Source organism: Chaetodon auriga, chromosome 7, assembly GCF_051107435.1.
Source record: "Chaetodon auriga isolate fChaAug3 chromosome 7, fChaAug3.hap1, whole genome shotgun sequence".
NCBI classification, from domain to species: Eukaryota; Metazoa; Chordata; class Actinopteri; order Chaetodontiformes; family Chaetodontidae; genus Chaetodon; species Chaetodon auriga.
In genome coordinates this window covers 27600221-27619904 of record NC_135080.1, presented here as the reverse complement: position 1 = coordinate 27619904, position 19684 = coordinate 27600221, and the positions used below count along the sequence as shown (strand labels likewise).

Below are 19684 nucleotides of genomic sequence, written 5' to 3'. Positions count from 1 at the left end.
TAATAAAAAATTCCATGGAAAAGTAGCACAGAAAATACCAGCACTATCTCTAACTTCTGATTGGGTGGGAAGCCTACAGCTCACTTCTGAAGTTGCCCACTGCCCAGCCCCTCTGACTGTGTTCAGGCAGAAACACACAGAACTGCACAGATTAGACTTGTATCAGATGAGTTGTGGCTGGCTTGCAGAGTAGACAAGAGTAAGCAATTGCAGTCAGTATTAGTTTTTTTTTTTTTTCTAATAAGTCAACGGTTACTTAAATAATGATAATAACAAGATAGAGGTACAGATGTACAATGAATAAGTAAAAGCACAAGAATTCTTATTGGTGTGAAATACAGCACTTTATTATAGGCTATGTGTACAACATGGATGCATATCGAATTATGTCTTGCAGTTGTAGTGCAAACATCAATTACAATACCCGGACCATTTGTAGTGATTTGGTTTAATCTGAAAGGTATATGAGGATTTTTTGAAATAACAGCTCACTGCAAATTCATTTGACTTAGGTGTCAGTTCTTTTTACAGGGGGGCTAAATACTGGGTGTAAAAGGCATATCTCCTAGTGTTGTTCTGATTTTGCTGTGCTGGAGATTTTAATTTTATTTGAGAACTCTTATTTTTATTTATTTTCGTGAAGTGTCTTTGAGTGTCATGAAAAACACTATGTAAGTATAGGCTATTATTATTATTATTATTATTATTATTATTATTATTATTATTATTAACTAAACTCATCCAATAAAAAGTGGAGTTGATTTTGTTAAAATCTGGATGAAGGATTGGGTTTGGGAAGGATTAAATCAGAATAGAATAATACTTCATTAATTGCCATGGGGAAGTAGATTTTCTGCATTTAACCCATCCAGACATCCCATACATGGACACAGCCATAAACCGTAGAGACCCGAGGTCACAAATGGCAGGATCTTGTATCTGATCTGACTTGCCAGCTATCCTTTTGTTAGATTTTTGTGCCACCTGGCCGGCAACCTTCAGATTGCAAGTCCGCTTCTCTAACTTGTGAGCCCTGCTGTAAAACTGGTCCTGCAGTAAATCATATGCAATACAACCAATGTGCAAATAAAGTTAGCTGCTGTAATGAATATAAGCAGAGTTGCAGTTCCAGTTCACACAGTTGTTCTAAAAGCAGGCGGATGGAAATGTGACCCACCTCCTGTTCAGCCTTCCCATTGATTCTGTGAAGCCTCATACCTCTCATGATGGGAGGAGGGGGTGAGCTTCCCCATGCTAATCAAGAACACACACTCACACATTTCTGTGCTCCTCAGTAGTTCCTTAAGTATTTTTGTGTAGATGAGGGGATGCAGAAAAAACAAGAACAGCAAAAACCCTGGACACCACAAGGAGCCAGTTAAAATCATCAGTGCCGAATATTGACTGGCCTCGCATATGATAGGAAGAGAATGAAGGATAGGGAGCAAAAACAAAAGAGTGAGAAAGATGGAAATATGAGCTCTCAACTGATTTGCAGTGAATCCAATTTCGCTAGGAGTTCGGAGTTGGATAATGGGTTAATATCACCTGCTTTCACACACTGAAAATTCATTATCACCCACATACACACACACTCTCTAGATTTGGGGTAAAGGAAGGAGCGATGACAAGAAAAAAGGGAGATAGGACAAAGTGAAAAGAGGGGATTTAAACTATGGGAGGAGGAGAGAGGGGGATATGGAGGCAGAGAGGACAGAAGGATGAAAATGCAGGGAAGCAGGGATGGAAAAGAAATGAGGGAGGGAGAGAGAAAGGGAGCAGATAGAGAATAGGAAAAAAAGTTAAGACATAATGGAGCAAGCAATTAGGAGAGGATAAATGGAAGGAAAGAACCTTGCTCTTTTTAGAAGACTAACGAGCAAATGAATGGTAAGGGGAGGAAGGAACGAGTAGAAATAATTGAAGGGGGAGGGGAGAGGAGGTAGAACCTTGTGGGAGAAAAGGTGGGAGGGAAGCTAGAGGAAAGGAAGAAAAAAAATGTGAGAAGCAGGGTGTGATGTGACACATTGAATGAGAGCAAGCAGTGGAACAAAGCTGACAATTCAAGACAGTAATGACACTGCCTTTTGCGCGTGTGTGTGTTTGTGTTTGTGTGTTTACATGTGTGTCTCTGTGTGTATGTGTGCGTCCGTGTGTGAGCTTGCTTGTGAATGCTGACAGAAGGAATTCTTCCCTTTGTGCCTCTCATTGTAACTCACACAGAGGAGTTAGCTGGCACCTACCTATTGGCCACTGGTTAAGAAAAAAAAACATTCTTGAATGTGATTGGTTGGCAGGGTCCAGCCCCCTTTCCCTCTCCCAGATCTCCCTGTGACTCCAGATCTTCTCACATCTCAATATGGACCACACTGAATATTTATTATTATTATTATTATTATTATTATTATTATTATTATTATTAGTTGTTGTTGTTGTTGTTGTTTCTTTTTTTTAATCCAGTAGTCCAGCGTGAATGGAGCAGTCTCATTAAATTTGGTCTCTCGTTAATATTAATGTTTTGATACCCTTGATAACTGGAGCAACAGCAAAAACATATAGTACCAACTATTTTCCCAAGTGCCTGTAATTGTTCTTGTGCACTTGTAGCAATGAGCATCATTTCACAAAGCTCCTTGAGGCCATATGTATGTTTGAAAAATAAATGCTATGGGAATCTGTGTGAACAGATTACTATACTCTAAGGAGAAAAATATTTGTAGTGGACATTTTCTTCACTGTCCACAACAAATTCATGGATGGACTTCATGGATAGACCTTCAGAGTAAAAATGGTGTTGGTCAGAAACATAGACTAACTGTCATTTGCTGCACATAGTAGAGTGACCATGAATTAGATACATGCACATGCAAGTCCTTCCTCATTATTCATGTGTGTTGTACACAATAGTTAAAATGCTGTGATTTGCTTGCGTTGACTTTTGCATAGCATAGTATTTCCAGCATTTTTTCTTTCTTTTTTATTAAGACAAAGCACTGACAAAACAAGGCACAGTGAATACAGGCCAGTGTGTGTGTGTGTGTGTGTGTGTGAGAGAGAGAGAGAGAGAGAGAGAGAGAGTGTGTGTGTGTGTGTGTGTGTGTGTGTGTGTGTGTGTCTGTCTGTCTGTCTGTCTGTCTGTCTGTCTGTCTGTCTGCATCCTGAAAGACAGAAAACCAATGGATCCAGGATCAGGCCAGGGAACAATAATAATAATAATAATAATAATAATAATAATAATAATAATAATAATAATAATAAATGCTAATATCCTTAATTATACTTTAAGCATTGTCAGATATTAAAAACTAAATACGTGATGTGACCTGTGATGTGACCTATGCATAAAGGGATAGGTGGAGAATGGGCTGCCAGAATGTAATGGCAAAATTGAAGATGAATTTCAGTTAATGGAGTAGTCAGAAACATATTACAGTTTTTCTCAATGGCTAAGACACAGTTCCTGGAACAACTCACCGTTTTCTCAAATCTTCACACACAATTTTAAAAACTCACACCCAACAGTACAAACATCTAACTTCTGGGTCCCAATCAGTTTTTACCCTCAGACAATACACACAAGCTGTCAAAACACAGACTACATGAGTGTTTGTTACACACAGAAGGGATTAATTCAACACACTGCCACCAAAATGTCAAGAATAGGGTTTGTTCGCAGCATTTCCATATTGAGCACATATACGGGTTCATCAGCATCGGCATCAACCTCTGCATGGTTGGGATCCATTGTTCCAAAGGACATGAACATGCCTCTAGGCTCTATTTATTGACCCCCAATTCTGATTGGTGTGTTAACAATTTTTAGGCTGAGTGTTTTCACCTGGAGAAGGGGGTGGTCTCTGAGTTTTATATTGAGAGCATGTGTTTGCTGAATGAACACATGCAATGAATGATTTATTTGGCCACTTTTGTGTAAGATTTTGCAGAAAGTGTTTTTAATATTGAGTCGTGTGGAAACAGGTGAATTGTGTTTTTGGTTATGGGGAATGTGTGTGTGCTTCTGGGAATGATGAAAAGGTTTGGGTTTTTGTGCTACAGGGACCAGGTTTTGTGTTTTAGCAATTGAGAAAAACTGTAATATTATTCAGTAAGTTTAATTGATTCTTGTTGTGAGGGTTTTATAGGAACAGTAATATATCATTTGCATAGAGACTGATCTTATGATGTGCACTGGGTGTTTGGATTCCTTTTATGAGGGTGCCTTGATGAATGGCTGCAGCTAATGGTTCAATGAAAATGGTGAGAATGAAAATGGCAGAGAGGGACAGAGTGGGCATCTTTGCTTTGTCCCCCTGTGCAGTGTGAAGCTTTGTGAGGTTTGTCCATTGGTAATAACAGTGGCTGAAGGCGAGGTGTACAGAATCTTGACCCAGTTAATAATGATTCCCCAAAGCCAAATCTTTGCAATATGGTTATTAGGAATAACCAGTTTACTTTGTGAAAGACTTTTTCTGCATCTAAGGTGGCTATGATGTTCCTGCTTGTTGTGATGATGAATAATCCATTAAAATGTCTGCTGGATGTTGACTGGATGACTGTCTACCTTTGATGAAGCCATTTGATCTGGGTGAGTTATGGATGAAATGACTTTTCTATTCTGTAGGCTAGTGCTTTGGTGATAATTTTTTATATCCACATTGAGTAGAAAAGTTGGGCGCTAACTTGATGGTAAGGTTGGGTCTTTGTTAGGTTGAAGGAGGGGTGAAATTGTACTTTTTCTCATGTTTTCTGTAAGTCTTCAATTTTGATTTATTTCAGCTATCAAACCGTTGATGAGTGGAGCTAGAATGGACCATAAATTTTTAATGAAGTCAGCACGAAAGCCATCAGGTCCTTGTGCTTTTGTTATAAGATTAGATGGCATAAGATTGAGGGCAGTGGAGGGTTCATTCTGTGTTCTTGGTGAATAAGGTATGTTGGTGTGTCTTAACTAAGTTCTGGTAAATCAGTGTTGATAAGAAATTAATTGACTTGGCACCTTTTCTGAGCATTATAGATTGGCATTAAAATTTCTGAAGACTTCATCTCAGTGGGTGAATGCATAGGCTTCCCTGCTGAGTCCTCAGTGGTGGAGATGTTTTTTGTTTTTTTTTTAATTTTGTTTAATTTGATATGACAAGTATTTACCAGTTTTATTATTATGGTGGAAATTTTATTATCAAAGTCTATGCATCAGGAATTCTATTTTTATTCATAATTTCATTTATTTCTGAGTGCATTCTGGGTTTCCTCTGTCAGGTCACATTTACTTCTCATTTATTTATTTTTGTCCATCTGTGCATAATTTGTCCACTGAGATTATTGCTTTTTGCCTTTGTTTATCATCTGTTTTGATTGGGGGATGCTGCTTGCAACTTTGCATGATTCCTCTTGGATACTGGATATTGAGTCTCTCTTTCTATTGAGTTTCTTTTCCTTCCTTGCCTTGTCGCTGAAATTGTTCTTTTTGTTGAAATTGTTTTAATTTGCCAATTATAATTAGTCACTTGGCAGATGCTTAGTATCTGAGCCCAAGGATACTTCGGCATGTGGACTGCCAAGGCCAGGGATGAACCACCAACCTCCTGATAGGTGGACGACACTCTACTTCCTGAGCCACAGCCACCGATAGCTGTTTAGCCTTTAGCTGTTTTAGCTGTTGAGGGGTTAATTCCTTGACTGATTTGTATGGGCTGTTTGTGGTTTGTTCAGGAATACTGGTGAAAACTATTTTACCTCTCATACTGCATGCCTCTAAGTCCAGAATGGTTTCTTTCAGTAGTGACAGAGGTGAGCTGGGTGGTTAGTGTACTGACAGAGTATTGTAGTATTTACAAAAATAAATAAATAAATAAATAAAGTATTGTATCGATTTGTTTTCCTTAGTGATAGTGTCTATTTATTCCTGTGTTGTGAGCATTCATAGTTGCATCCCAAAGCAGTCTTCAGTCCCCACTCCCTACTCTGATGGTGACTCTGATTCCAGGGTTTTACTACAGTATTTTAAATGCCAGATGCATATATTTCGAAAGCCAGGAATTTACACAATTCTGTGGGTTTAGCAATCCATGCACATTGATATCCATGCCAGTACTCTTTCCACTTATGACATACCATAACATATCACAGCAAGTCTGTATGACTCATAATAAAGGTAGGCAATTCATTATTTGTATCATTATTATACGTAGGCAGTGTAAGGTGGGTAGTTTACCAGTTGTTGTTCGTTTGTCTTTTTATAGAACAAAAAAAAAAAAAAGTTTGGACAAAACAAAACAATGACCTTGAGATGACAATGACTTGAGAGCTTCACAGTTCGTGATAATTGTCTGTGGGCTCTTTACTACTGCATTGTGAAGAAGAAGAGATGGCAATATCAACAGTTTTCCTCCAGAATGACTCAACCCACCTTTGAACATTCATTCATTCATTCATTCATTCATCCATCCATCTTCTATACCCACGTATCCCTTTCGGGGTTGTGGGGGGCTGGAGCCTATCCCAGCTAGCAATGGGCGAGAGGTGGGGTACACCCTGAACCGGTCGCCAGCCGATCGCAGACCTTTGAACATTTTTTTTGATATTCAATTCTGGTGATTCATTCATTCTGATCAAAAATGAATTAAGTCAGAGATAGTTCAGTTTAGGTCAGACGTTAGATAATTGTTATACATTGAGTAGTTGATTTGTTGAGCCAGACATTTGATTTTATTTGACCTGACCTATTTGACCAATTAAAACTGGGTCAGAAATAAGACCTTTGAACAGCCATAGAGAGTTCAAGAGTAAGGCCTTTTGCACGTTGTTCCATGTATATGGTGCACTGTAAGAAATAACATTTTACCAAATTCAGATTTAATCAATGGAGTGTGGAGCATCAGCCTATTCTTTGAGTGAGATTTGTGAGTTCAGAGTTAAAAGGGATGAAATGTAGGGTGGAAGCAACTGCATTAAAGCTGATGAAACAGTGTTTCCTCTACATTCATTTAGGAGTAGCGGGCCGCCATTCTTAAATCCTAGCCACCGCTCCTTTAAATTTCTGGGTTTTTTGTTTTGTTTTGTTTTGTTTTTTAAATGTCGCAAATACACCACCACCACATGTCTCCAGCTTCACAGCAGAGTCCGACGTTAATTACTCATGAGAGCGCAGCCTTGAAGGTGACATCACGTCAAGCACCCCGGCACCAGGTCAGAGAGTCAGAGGAGTGTCGTCTTAGAAAGTAGGGCAGCGACTTACCGGAGAAAAGGTAGACTTATTAGCTTAAGATAACTCATAATAGATTTTACAAGTTAAATATACATTCGCAAAATACTGATGGCCAGCAAACGTTACGTAACATATCGGTAGCTTAAGTTAATTGAGCCCGGTGGCAACTCAGTGTCGCTAATGTCAGTAAACTAATTGATAGCATTAAGCTAATATCTACGCGCCATGATGTAACTGCTGACTGCATTTTCAGATGGGCTTGTTCAAATATTTCTCTAAGAAGAGAAAGACAGCTGATGAAGATGACGCTAGCCAGGTATCATTAGCCTTTTACTGACTCATAAATGATGATGGTTAGGTAAAAGTTGTGTCTACACACACTTGTAATCAGATGTGATGTGAGTGTAAATTATCTAACGTTAATGTTTTATGTAATCGAATAAGACAAGTAACATTAGACAGGGAGGAGCAGTGAAACAAAGTGAAGGAGAGCAGAGTACAGCAGGGGGAGAGCCGAGGAGGAGGAGCAGGAGGGAAGGAGCAGGAGAGCAAAGTGATGGTGCAGCCTCTGAGCCTTAGAGCTCTTCTGTAAAAACCCAGAAAAAATAATTGTTCTGAGCCTGGTTGTAAACTTTGCCACTGATTCTACAGCCCCATCAAGAAATGATTATTTATTTTTTTTATTTTTATTAATTAAATTTTATTGTTTTATTTATTTATTTTTATTTTTTATTTTTACATTCAGCTTTTAAAAAGCAATTTTCAACTGGGAATTCAATAAATAGGTTGTAAAAGTAAAATTTGCATCTAAGTTTGGCACCATACTTGTTTGATCATTTTTTGGACACAATACATAGGAAATGGGTTAAATAGATAAACTTCTGTGTTCTGAGGATAACACTGTGATGTGAAGGGGTGTTGAACAGTTTGAGTGAATGATTGTGCTGCTCTTCTCGCCCAACTGTTAGTTGTACATCCATTACTCTGAGCTAGATTACATACACACCAAGGACATCAACCCTGGACACATACACAGAATTACTACAATTGCCCATATATCTTTTATATCATTATGGTTTTTTTTTCATTGCTAACATGGAGGAAGGAAAGACATTCACTTTCACTCCAGTATCAATAGGGATATTCAGTTTCTGAAAATACTAAATAAAGAGATACAAGAGACACTAAACCCATTTTCTCATATGACTCCAGAACCGGGTCTGGATATAGTCTAAAGTTTCCCGTACACACATGTAGCACAATTGCCCTTTTCAGATGTGTTCTCACTTACTGGAAATAAGTGCAGCTCCCATACCACACAATGATGCAGCTGCTCAGGATACTTTCAATGGTGCCTCAGTAGAAAGAGCACATCGTGGGTGCCGGGGCTCTTGCTCTCTTTAATTTGCAGAGGAAGTAGAGGCACTGCTGCACTTTTGTTTGTCCAGGAGAGATCCTTTGTAATGAGCACAGGCAAACATTTGATGCTGCTCACCCTCTTCACAGCAGAACCATTGATGGTCAGTCGGGGGTGTTGGGTGCAGGTTCTCCAGAAGTCAATAACAATCTCCTTTGTTTACCCCACATTTAGGGAGAAATTGTTATCTCTGAGTCCCACATGACCACCTTGGTCCAGTAGTTTGTTGCATTGTTGTTGCTGGTAAGACCAACCACAGTTGTGTCATCCACAAATTCTATGTGATTGATACTGTAGTTTGGTGCACAGTAGTGGTTCAGCCAGACAAAGAGCAGGGGACTGAGCACATATCCTTGGATGGCCCCTGTGCTCAATGTGATGTGGTTGATGTGTTGTTGCTAATCCGTACTGCTTGTGATCTCTCAGTGAGAAAGTCCAGCAACCAATTACACAGAAAGGTGCTCAGGCAGCTGGGGGCATAGTCTTCTGTGCTGGTTTGTTGTTTTGTGCATCAATGCATGCAAGGAAGTTGTTGAAAGATGCAGAGAGATGCTGCTGTCACAGGTCTGTGGTGAGGATTTGTAGTCTGTGATGGTCTGAATACCCTACCACAGGCTTTGTGTTTCTCTGCTGTCTCTGAAATGGCAGATTATCTTTTTGTGGACTGGTATTTTGTAGGCTGGCCCTGGCTGTTCTCAGACCAGCTGCGTACATTGTTCTGAATAAGGTGTTCCAGGCCTTCATCAGCCTGTGGACCACCCCTGTCAGCCATGGCTTTTGGTTAGCCCCAGTGGTGATGGTTTTAGTGTGAGTCACATCATCAATGCATTTGGTGATGTAGGCAGTGACAATCTCTGTATATTATTGGATGTTACTGTGTCTGTTGTCAGTGGCTGCCTGCTTAAACATGTCCCAGTCTGTGGTGTCAGAACAAAGGTGGGACCCTCTGGCCACACATGTGCCTCTTTTGAACCGTTTTGGTGACTTTTACCCTTGGTTTGTATGCTGGTTTTTGCATCACAGTGATGTGGACACAGAGGCAGAGGTGGGGGAGGGGTGAAACCTTGAATGGTCCTTTGTGGGTGGTGTAAACCAGGCACAGTGTATTATTTCTTCTTGTTCAATAATCAGCATGTTGGTGTATTTTTTGGAATTTGGCCTTAAGATCTGCATGGTTTAAATCTGTCTGGGTGGGCTCTCTGTTGCTCACTGATGGCTTGATACAATTTGGTGACTGCTTCAGTTCTGTTGATGTTGGGAGAGGGGGGAATATAAACAGTGGCCAACTGGATGTCTATAAATTACCTTGGAAGATCTGAAGGTTGGCACTTGATGAACATAAACTGCCAGCAGTGAACGATGTTTGCAGACCACTACAGCATCATGACACCAACCATTACAAACACAGACTCCACCTCCTCAAGTTTTCCCTGTTTGGACTAGCCGCGAGCCTAGCCTGGATACCTCTGCACTTACCTATCCTCTGCTCTGGTTTGAATTGATTTACTGATTGCTGTCAGGATGTAAAAAGAATTTCAACAGATACAATAAAAAAAATGCTTCTAAATTACATTACCTACCCTAGCTTTAAATGTGCAGGCCATGCAGAGGTACATGCTATCCTACCTCTGTCACAATAGCTAACCTGATGAACCACTCAAAATTGCTATTGACATTACTTGGTCACAAAACCATCAGTAATCACTGTGTTCAAGGGTCCAGCTGGGCTTGAATAACTACGTCTAGGAGCTGAACATGTGCTGATTTCCCTCTGTCCTAGCCTTCAATTGAAATAAAATAAGCAAAATAGCACTTCGTTTTTGTTTGCAAACTATTTATATTTAAAGAATGCAGTGTGGACGGTAACTCCTTGCCCTCAATATATATAAAATATATAACCAGATCTATTCCAATTTAACTATGTATATATAGTTAAATTGGAATATATCTGGTGTGGGACCAGAATAGGTAAGAAGTTTATTCTGCTTTAAACCTAAACGGAAGGCAAGAGAGGATAATCGAATCATTTAAGATAAGATAAGACTATATTGATCCCACACTGGGGAAATTTAGTCATTACAGCCAGCAAGTATTAGAAAGAGCAAGCACAGTGGCATAAAGAGGTCAAAATAAAAAGTAAAAAACAACTATGTATATGTACCTTTGTACATATTATAAAAAATTCTATTGCCATAAAAAGTACTACTGCTGATATTATGAGAAAACTAACTAATAACATGTGTTGTATTGCACTTGAGAAATTGGAAAAACTGAAATATAAAGACAAAACAACTCTGATCTAGCACACAAATGCACTTTCCTAACCAGTGCATTTGTGTGTGTTGTTGTAAGTAGTTGTTGTGAAGGTCGACACTGAGTGACTGGCTTACTTTTTTTTACCTTTTTTGCTAAATATTTCTTTGTATACAAATACCCAGGTAGGGATGTATTATTTTTCTGAGCCCCCAGGGAGCAGTTAGTCTTAACATGAATGCATCGGCATTCTCACATTGTCCTACTGCACATACTGGGCTTACTCTCTAAATTGAAACCAAATCTATTTAGTTTTTTGTTTTTGTAACACCACAAAATGTCTGAAGTGGCTGTACTCTGAGGTGTTTGATGCATTTTTAAGTAACATCTTTTGACATAGTAACAGAAAGACAAATTATGGATTTGCTGGCCCAATGCACGCCTTCTGCTGATTGATGAGTTAACCAGAGTTGACAGTCATGATTTTAAGTGCCAGTGTGCTGTAGCTCTCTGTGTGGGAGATGCACATTCCCCCTCTCTCTTCCTTGGTCTCCTCCTGTCTTGTTGTGCTGTTTGTGTTCTCCTCCCACTCTCATGCTTTCTTTTTCCCTCTCATCTGCCTGTCTCTCTGTCTGCTTCTCTTCCTACACTCCTTCCAGATAGAGGAGGCTGTAACAATCACAGTAGGACAGAAAACAACCCCATTGTTTGCTACATAGCAGGATTTGGCAGTGAGTGGCTCTTAACTGACTAAACAGTTTCACTTAGATGCTATATTTTTCTTGTGCCTGGTGATTGTGGTTTTCCTTAAATTACATTTCAAATCAAACTGAACAACAGTCCAGATTTAGACCTGTTCTAGAGTTTAGATTTACATCAGATGTATCTATATATGGCTTTTAGGTGTATGTAACGAAGAGTGTAACATCTGGTCTTCACATACGATTATTCAGATAGTGATGCAGCTCATCCTTTTTTCCATCCTTTGAAATATAAAGACACCATTTGGTCCAATGGTTCAATAAAAAAGTCTCCAGTCAAAATTGCATTTGCATGCAGCAGTCAAGCCTTTTATTGCTGATAGTGCTCATCAGTTTGTGTTTTAAAATGGGTTGTTCACTGTCTAATTTAACAGAAAAAGACTACCTAATTTTGAAAATCATTAATTTCAAACAAAAGACCTTACAAAGAATTTGGTGAGGGCTTGCACACCTTTGTAGTCACTGATTTGTGAATATTGGACACAGTCCAATTTAACAGTGTAACTAAAGTCACCAACACCATCCGGAATCAGTGAAGTACCAGAAATGAAAATAAACTTCCACCACAGTGGGACTAGTGGAAGTCAGGGTAGCCATGATGGATCAGTTCGTGAAAAAAATGTGATTGCCTTTCCACTACTTTTTTCCCTAATTTATGCATTTAAAGCATTAAAATCTTGTTCACATGGCTGTTGTAACTAGCAGTTGATTGGTTGCACCCTCCTTGTAGAGACATATTTACTGCTGTCTTGTCTTCATACACGCTGTCTGTGTGCTGTGAGTCATCGGTAAAGAGCTATTTTCAGTCTTCTGCTCTACATTACTGTCAGCTCCCCACTATGTGTGTGAGTGTATGTGTGTGTTGGCTGCTTTGTCAGGACGTGAGCTAGTAAGTAAGGCAGAAGGAAACCAACAGCCACCAGCAGGTCTGCCTCTGTCGGTTTGCTGTTAACATATACCGTTGTATTAGCCAGGGTGTGGAGGCTTTTGGCTGCTGTTTGCCACACAATTCAAGGCCAATTAGCCTGAAATGAAAAGCTAATGGGAGGGTGTTTAGAGCTGACAGTAAGTGGGGCTTCTCAGTGGAAAATGATAGTGTTTCTCTGTGTCACTATTGCTTGTGGTGTGTGTGTGTGTGTGTGTGTGTGTGTGTGTGTGTGTGTCTCTGCATGTGCGTGAATGTAAGTGTGCCTATATATTACTCAGTTTGTAGGGACATAAATCTGTCACATTGTGGGGACTCGCCGTACTTGCGGGGACAAAATGCAGGTCCTCATAATGTAAATCATTAAATTTTAGGGTGAAGACTGAGGATAAGGTTAGCGTAAGGGTTAGGCAAGTAGAGGTTATGGTTAGGGTAAGTCTCCGGGAAATGAATATATGTCTATGTAATGTCCCCAAAAATTATGAAAACCTAGCGTGTGTGTGTGTGTGTGTGTGTGTGTGTGTGTGTGTGTGTGTGTGTGTGTGTGTGTGGCAAACACAGCAGACACAGGCTTGTGAGGTAGAAACAACATGACAATTATGTGTTTAATGTTAGACCATACGTTATGATATTTTGTTATATGTTTCTGTGTAGGGGCTTGTGTATGTGTCTTTCTGTTTTCTGCAGTGGAGGTGTGGCCTGCCAGTACAGAGGGCAGACGGCGCACCTGACGCTTATCCACTGTTTTCTCCCTGCATTTAAGCAGCATGGCGGTATTGTCTCGCTGCCAGATTGTTCGAGCTTCATGCTAGACTTTCCAGCCATTCCTTGTCTCTCTTTTTTGGAGACTGTGTTTTGTTGGTTCACGTTTTTGTCATCGTAGGGATTGTTTTGTTCTTATTAATACTTCTTATTACTGCTGTGTTTTGAACAGCTCCTTTCATTTCCGTGCTATTTGTCTACCCCTTGGGTCCTACAAAACTACGTTGATTTGGTAGATCATAACACTTAAGAACAGAGAGGCTGATTAACTTAAATTATTATGAAGTGTCTACAGTGTCTGCAGTTTCTTCAAAGGAATATAAAGTTTTATGAAGAATTATTTACCACTTTAACTCTACTGGAACTACAAGCATGTCCAGTCTGACAAAATAATCCCTACTCTAGCTCCAGTTTTTTCCAGAATATTTCGTAGTAAATGTATTTTGTAATACATCGCCTAATGTGCAAAAATACCAAAATGGCCACGAGAATCTGCTCAGCTTCTCACCTCTATCTACATGTATTTTCATCACACACAAATAGAAACATTTCAAAAAGTCTGAAAAAGAGAAATGTTTGTGACACTTAAGAGAAAAACACAAGCTGAGGCAGAAATACACCAAGGGGTGGGGCATAGCAGCTCCAGTCTGCCAAAAACCTCGTGTCTCTCGTACATAGTCCTTGTGAACACACGCTGTCACTGATCTCAACAATATTATCTAAAGGGGAGAGCAGAGCAGCATAATTGGTACATGTGCTTGATCAACCTCGTTCTCTGACCAAACCTCAGGGCAAAGCTCTACATATGGTGGACAGGAATGATAACCATAAGTGTGTGTGTGTGTGTGTGTGTGTGTGTGTGGTGACAAATATAACAGGGAACATTTTGACCAGATGTGTGTTTATGGTACTTCCAGAAATGGCTGCCTCTTAGGTATTGTGGGATTGTAACAATTGAAAATAACAGCAGACCACATTCAAGTGCTACTTTTGTGACTAAATGCTACAATCCACACATATGATGTTTCTTGCAGCACATGTAATAATAAGCACCATGACTTTGACTGACTTTTTGGTTGATCTTATTGGTTGAGTTCTTAGTTATTTGAAGAGTCCAGTGCTTTATTTCAAGACATTTTGTGAGTGAGCACACGATAGCTGTCAAACCTCTGATTGTTTTGTTAAACCACTAAGTCATTCATGTATGCAGCCTTGCTTGGTATATACTATGCATACCCACAAGACAAAGGATGATCCAGTCTTAGAACCCAACTGACAATTTCAAATTGGAATTGGAAAACTTACACAGCAGACTTCTGGAATCAGCTGGGCTCACTCTTCCAGTATTATCGGTTTCCTAATCATATAGATAAACATTAATAATTCAGTTCACAAATTATAAAAAAAAAGGCATTTCTCACACCTTCAGATCTTGTCTTGTAATTTCATATAATTTCATGTTTAGACATTTTCTCGAGGATCAACATCATCCTGGTTATTGTTTTCTGTTACATACATAGTGCAGATTTGCTAAAATGTTTTATTTATATAGTATTGTTCAACATTAGAGTTAAAAAAAAGGGGGCTCAGATGTAGTCTACACCAAAGTCACTAACTCCAGAATACACTTCTCTTTGCCTTTCTTAACTTGATAACACTGTGTGTTATATCAGGAGCTTTTCAAAGGAGAGATGTACTGACCTAGTAAAGCTGACTGACTGAGACTACTCTGAGACACTTCCAGCAGGAAAGTCCTTGAACCCCCCCCCCCCCACACACACACACACACACACACACACACACACACACATCAACCATCACTTAGTGAAGCTGATGCTGAAATGACAGTTTAAGGTCAGACGAAAACGGATTTTACTTCAGTGGATTCTAGCTTTTCTCCCTCCAATGAGTGTTGAATTGTTTTTAAATGCAGGCTTAGGCATTGGTATGCATTGTTTGAAATGAGGTGGTTTATGGTCACGTTCACAAAGCCAAATGATTTTTGTCTTTTTAGTCAAACAAGTCAAGACTGAATTCCGTTCCTGTTTGAAACAAAAAAAAAAAAAAAGAAAATTGGACTTTTGCATTAGCTGGTTGTATGTGTGTTTAACTGTTTGTGTTGTTGAGAATTTGACATCTACTGGTACACCTCAGCAGTGTGTTATTATCAGTGTGCTTGGATATGGCCTGTCTTTTCCCGCCACATCTCTTCATCCCTTGTGGTGGAAAGTGAAGAGTCATCAAAATGCAGACCACTGTGGCACTCCTATGGCCACAACATGGCTTTTACCGGATCAGGCTTTTCTCCCAAAACCCAGATTGGCACATATTTGTGGCTGCTTTCTTTCAGAACACTCTTTTTTTGCTGGGAAAAAAATTTAAACAAAATCTGAACACAGCAACTACTTGACTCGGTTTCAAAACCATATCTGTTTTGCTTCTGGAGATATTGCATGGTTTTAAGACACAGGGCGGCAGTTTTCATGTATTTCAGGAAATGGGTTATGATGGGGTCATGGTGTGGCAGCCCATCATTTTGTCCTCTACACTTATTTTCTTTGATGTTTGTTTTGGTGATGTTACACTTCTCTTCCTAGCCATACAATTATTTTGTTCCTTCTCAAACCACCTCTGGTTTTTCTGAAAGTTGCAATTGACTGCCAGTGTCCAGAGACCACATAAGGATGATGTCAGCCTTCATTTTGTTTGTCTGGTAACTGTGGACTCCCCATCCCCTCCTCACTTTCAATCTCTCTAGTCCACTGGATAATTAGTTGCCTGTAAATGAGTTATATCCCTCACCCTGTTGCTAACCCTTTTCTCCCTGTCTCTGTCCTTCGCTTTCTCTTTCAGAATGAAATGATGATGGGATGGATGTGAATATGGGCCAGTGGGCAGGCATGCAAGCCCCATTCCTCAGCCTGGCCCTGCTGCTGTTATTGCTACTCATCAAGCCACCACCCTGCTGTGGCCAGAACACCCAGCGGGCCCCTCAGGATGGACCTCACTTTGGCTTCACTCAGGCTGCCTACCACGCAACAGTTTATGAAAACTCAGCAGCACGTACCTATGCCAACAGTAAAGTTAAAATGGGCATCCACCTGGCACAGCGCTCCTGGGAGATCCGCTACAGAATCACCTCAGGTGATGACGAAGGGTTTTTCAAGGCAGAGGAGTATGTGCTGGGTGACTTCTGCTTCTTGCGCATAAGGACTAAAGGTGGCAATGCAGCTATCTTGAACCGAGAGATCCAGGATAATTATGTATTGACAGTGAAAGCCTCTGTCAAGGGAGATGCCTTCCTTGAGACATGGACTAAAGTTAGCATCCAGGTCTTGGATATGAATGACCTCAGACCCTTGTTCTCACCCACCACTTACTCAGTCACCATAGTGGAGAGCACCCCTCTCAGAACTAGCATAGCACAAGTTACAGCCACAGATGCAGATATTGGCTCCAATGGGGAGTTTTACTATTTTTTCAAGGAGAAAATGGAGCTGTTTGCAGTACACCCAACCAGTGGAGTGGTTTCTCTAAGCGGAAAGCTCAATGTTGATGAGCAGAACCGGTATGACTTAGAAATCCTGGCAGTGGACCGTGGCATGAAGCTGTATGGAAATAATGGGGTCAGCAGCACAGCCAAGCTTTTTGTCCATGTAGAGCGCATGAATGAACATGCCCCAGTCATGAATGTGGTCACTCATAGCCCCTCTTGGCTTGATAAAAATCTTGTGTATGCCATGGTCACTGTTGAGGACCTAGATGAAGGTTTAAATGGAGAAATAGACTCAGTGGTCATTGTGGGTGGAGACCCCTCTGAGAAGTTTTTTATGGAAAGATCTGAGGAAGGCCAGTTTGCCATAAAGGCCCTTGAGTCAGTAAGTTGGGAGACTTACCCCTATGGCTGTAACCTCACTTTGCAGGCTAAAGACAGGGGAACCCCACAGAAATACTCTGCCGTCAAGGTTGTCCACATTATGGTCAAGAAACGGCAGACAGAGGAAGCCAAGTTTGAGCGAGAATTGTATGATGTTAGTCTGAATGAAATTTCACCACCAGGCACGATTGTAGAGGCTGTTAAAATCAAGCCTGAGCCTGATGATGCAGAATATATTCTGACTCCATCTGCAGATTCAGTTTTTTTTCAAATTAACACCCTAACAGGCGTAATCTCTACCACTCGCTGGTTCACTCAAGTGACCCAGCATGTCTTTAATCTAGAAGTATTGGAAATAGACAGTGAGCTCAAAGTTAAAGTCCGGGTTCACATTGAGGACGCCAATGACAACACACCAACTTTTGATCAGTCCTCTTATGAGATTTTGGTTAATGAAAGTGTACCAGTTGGGACCAATGTATTAACAGTTTCTGCAGTGGACGAGGATAAAGGCGAAAATGGATACATAACTTACAGCATTTCTAGCCTTCAACCATTACCATTCAAAGTCAATCAATTTTCTGGTATCATCAGTACCACGAAAGAGTTGGACTTTGAATCCTCATCAGAAAGCTTTGTATTTATTGTCAGAGCATCTGACTGGGGGTCACCTTACAGGCGAGAAAGTGAAGTCAATGTAACAATCCACCTGGAAAATGTAAATGATAACCAGCCATTGTTTGAGAAGATTGCATGCCAGGGGGTGCTGTCAAGGGATTTTTCAGTGGATGAAGTGATTACCACAATGTCTGCGATTGATATAGATGAGTTAGAGCTAGTGAAATATAAAATTATTTCAGGGAACGACTGGGGGTACTTTGACCTCAACCCAGATTCAGGGGTCCTCACACTGCGACGTTCCCTTGCCACAGCCAGTCCAAAGAATGGTATCTTTAGTCTCAAAATAACTGCCACAGATGGTGAGAACTTTTCCGATCCTATGTTTGTGAACATCACAGTTGTTCAAGGGAAATCTCCTCCCAAAAGTTTCAACTGTAAGGAGACAAAGGTAGCCCAAAAGTTAGCTGAAAAGTTACTCAAAAAGTCCAAAGCTAGCACTAAGCCCAAAATCGAAGAAGGTTTTATTGACCTTTTTTCTGTCAATAGGCAAACGCCCCAGTTTGACAAAGCTTTTCCGACAGATATTGTTGTACATGAAGACCTAAAGGTTGGCTCGAGTGTTTTCATGGTGAATGCCTATGATGGTGACACAGGTTTCAATGGTCAGATTTTATACTCTATTTCAGGTGGAAACACTGACAGTTGTTTTACCATCAACATGGAGACCGGCATTATCAGTGTATTCCTACCAATGGATAGAGAAAAGAGGGATCGCTATCTCCTCAACCTCACTATCTATGACCTTGGACTGCCACCAAAAACTGCCTGGCGTTTGCTTACTGTCTACGTAGAGGATGCTAATGACAATGCACCCCAATTTTTGCAAGATGGAGGCTATACAATTGTCATACCTGAAAACACTGCCATAGGCACAGATGTCATCCAGGTTGATGCTACTGACAAAGATCTTGGATCCAATGGGGAGATTGTGTACTCTGTTCTGACCAGCACCACCCAGTTTGGTATCAACTCCACTAATGGGATAGTGTATGTTGCAGGCCAACTAGACAGGGAATTTGTTTCTGTTTTTAACCTGAAGATTGAGGCCCGGGACAAGGCAGAGAAAGGAAGCCAGAGGTTTTCTGTGACCACTTTGAAAATCATATTGGAAGATGTGAATGACTGTCCTCCACTATTTATCCCTAGTGTATACAAAGCCAGGGCTCTGGAGGATCTTCCAGTTGGAACGGTTGTGGCCTGGTTAGAAACCCAAGACCCAGATTTGGGGTTGGGAGGCCAGGTCCGGTACTCTCTAGCCAATGAGTACAATGGATGGTTTGAGGTAGACAGGGTCAGCGGGGCTATTCGGCTGACAAAGGAGCTGGACTACGAGACCCAGCAGTTCTACAACCTCACTGTGAAGGCCAAAGACAAGGGAAGGCCTGTTTCTCTTCTCTCTGTCACCTTTGTGGAGGTTGAGGTTGTAGATGTGAACGAAAATCTCTATGCGCCGTACTTTTTCCACTTTGCTTTGACAGGATTAGTTAAAGAGAATGCCAGGATTGGAACTACCCTACTCCAAGTCACAGCTAAAGATGATGATGCTGGCAGAGATGGAGAAATCCAGTACTCCATTCACGATGGGAGTGGGCTTGGACGTTTTGCCATTGATGAAGAGACCGGTGAGTTTTCTTTGAAAATTGTCATGTCTTGTACCATGCTTTTAATCAGTTTTGCCTTATTCCTATCATTAAACTAGATAAAAATGAGAGAGTGGAAAACTGTACTTGGCTTTATAAATCTTCATTGACTGATCGGAGACATAGTGTCACGGAAATTGTCCAAAAGCACTGATATACACATC

General features: G+C 40.5%; 1 protein-coding gene across 12 annotated transcripts in view; it reads left to right on the top strand.

The window, feature by feature from the left end:
* LOC143323080 (protocadherin Fat 3-like) overlaps positions 1–19684 on the top strand; it is a 244803-nt gene that overhangs the window by 68445 nt on the left and 156674 nt on the right. For 11 of the 12 annotated variants that reach the window (XR_013077385.1, XM_076734696.1, XM_076734694.1 and 8 more), the window contains exon 2: positions 16176–19502. Coding sequence is in view for 11 of the 12 variants with exons in the window: in XM_076734696.1 (XP_076590811.1) it covers positions 16193–19502 (3310 nt within the window). In the remaining variant the exon portion in view is untranslated. The remainder of the gene's footprint in view (positions 1–16175; positions 19503–19684) is intronic. The other variant, XM_076734697.1, reaches the window with a different exon arrangement.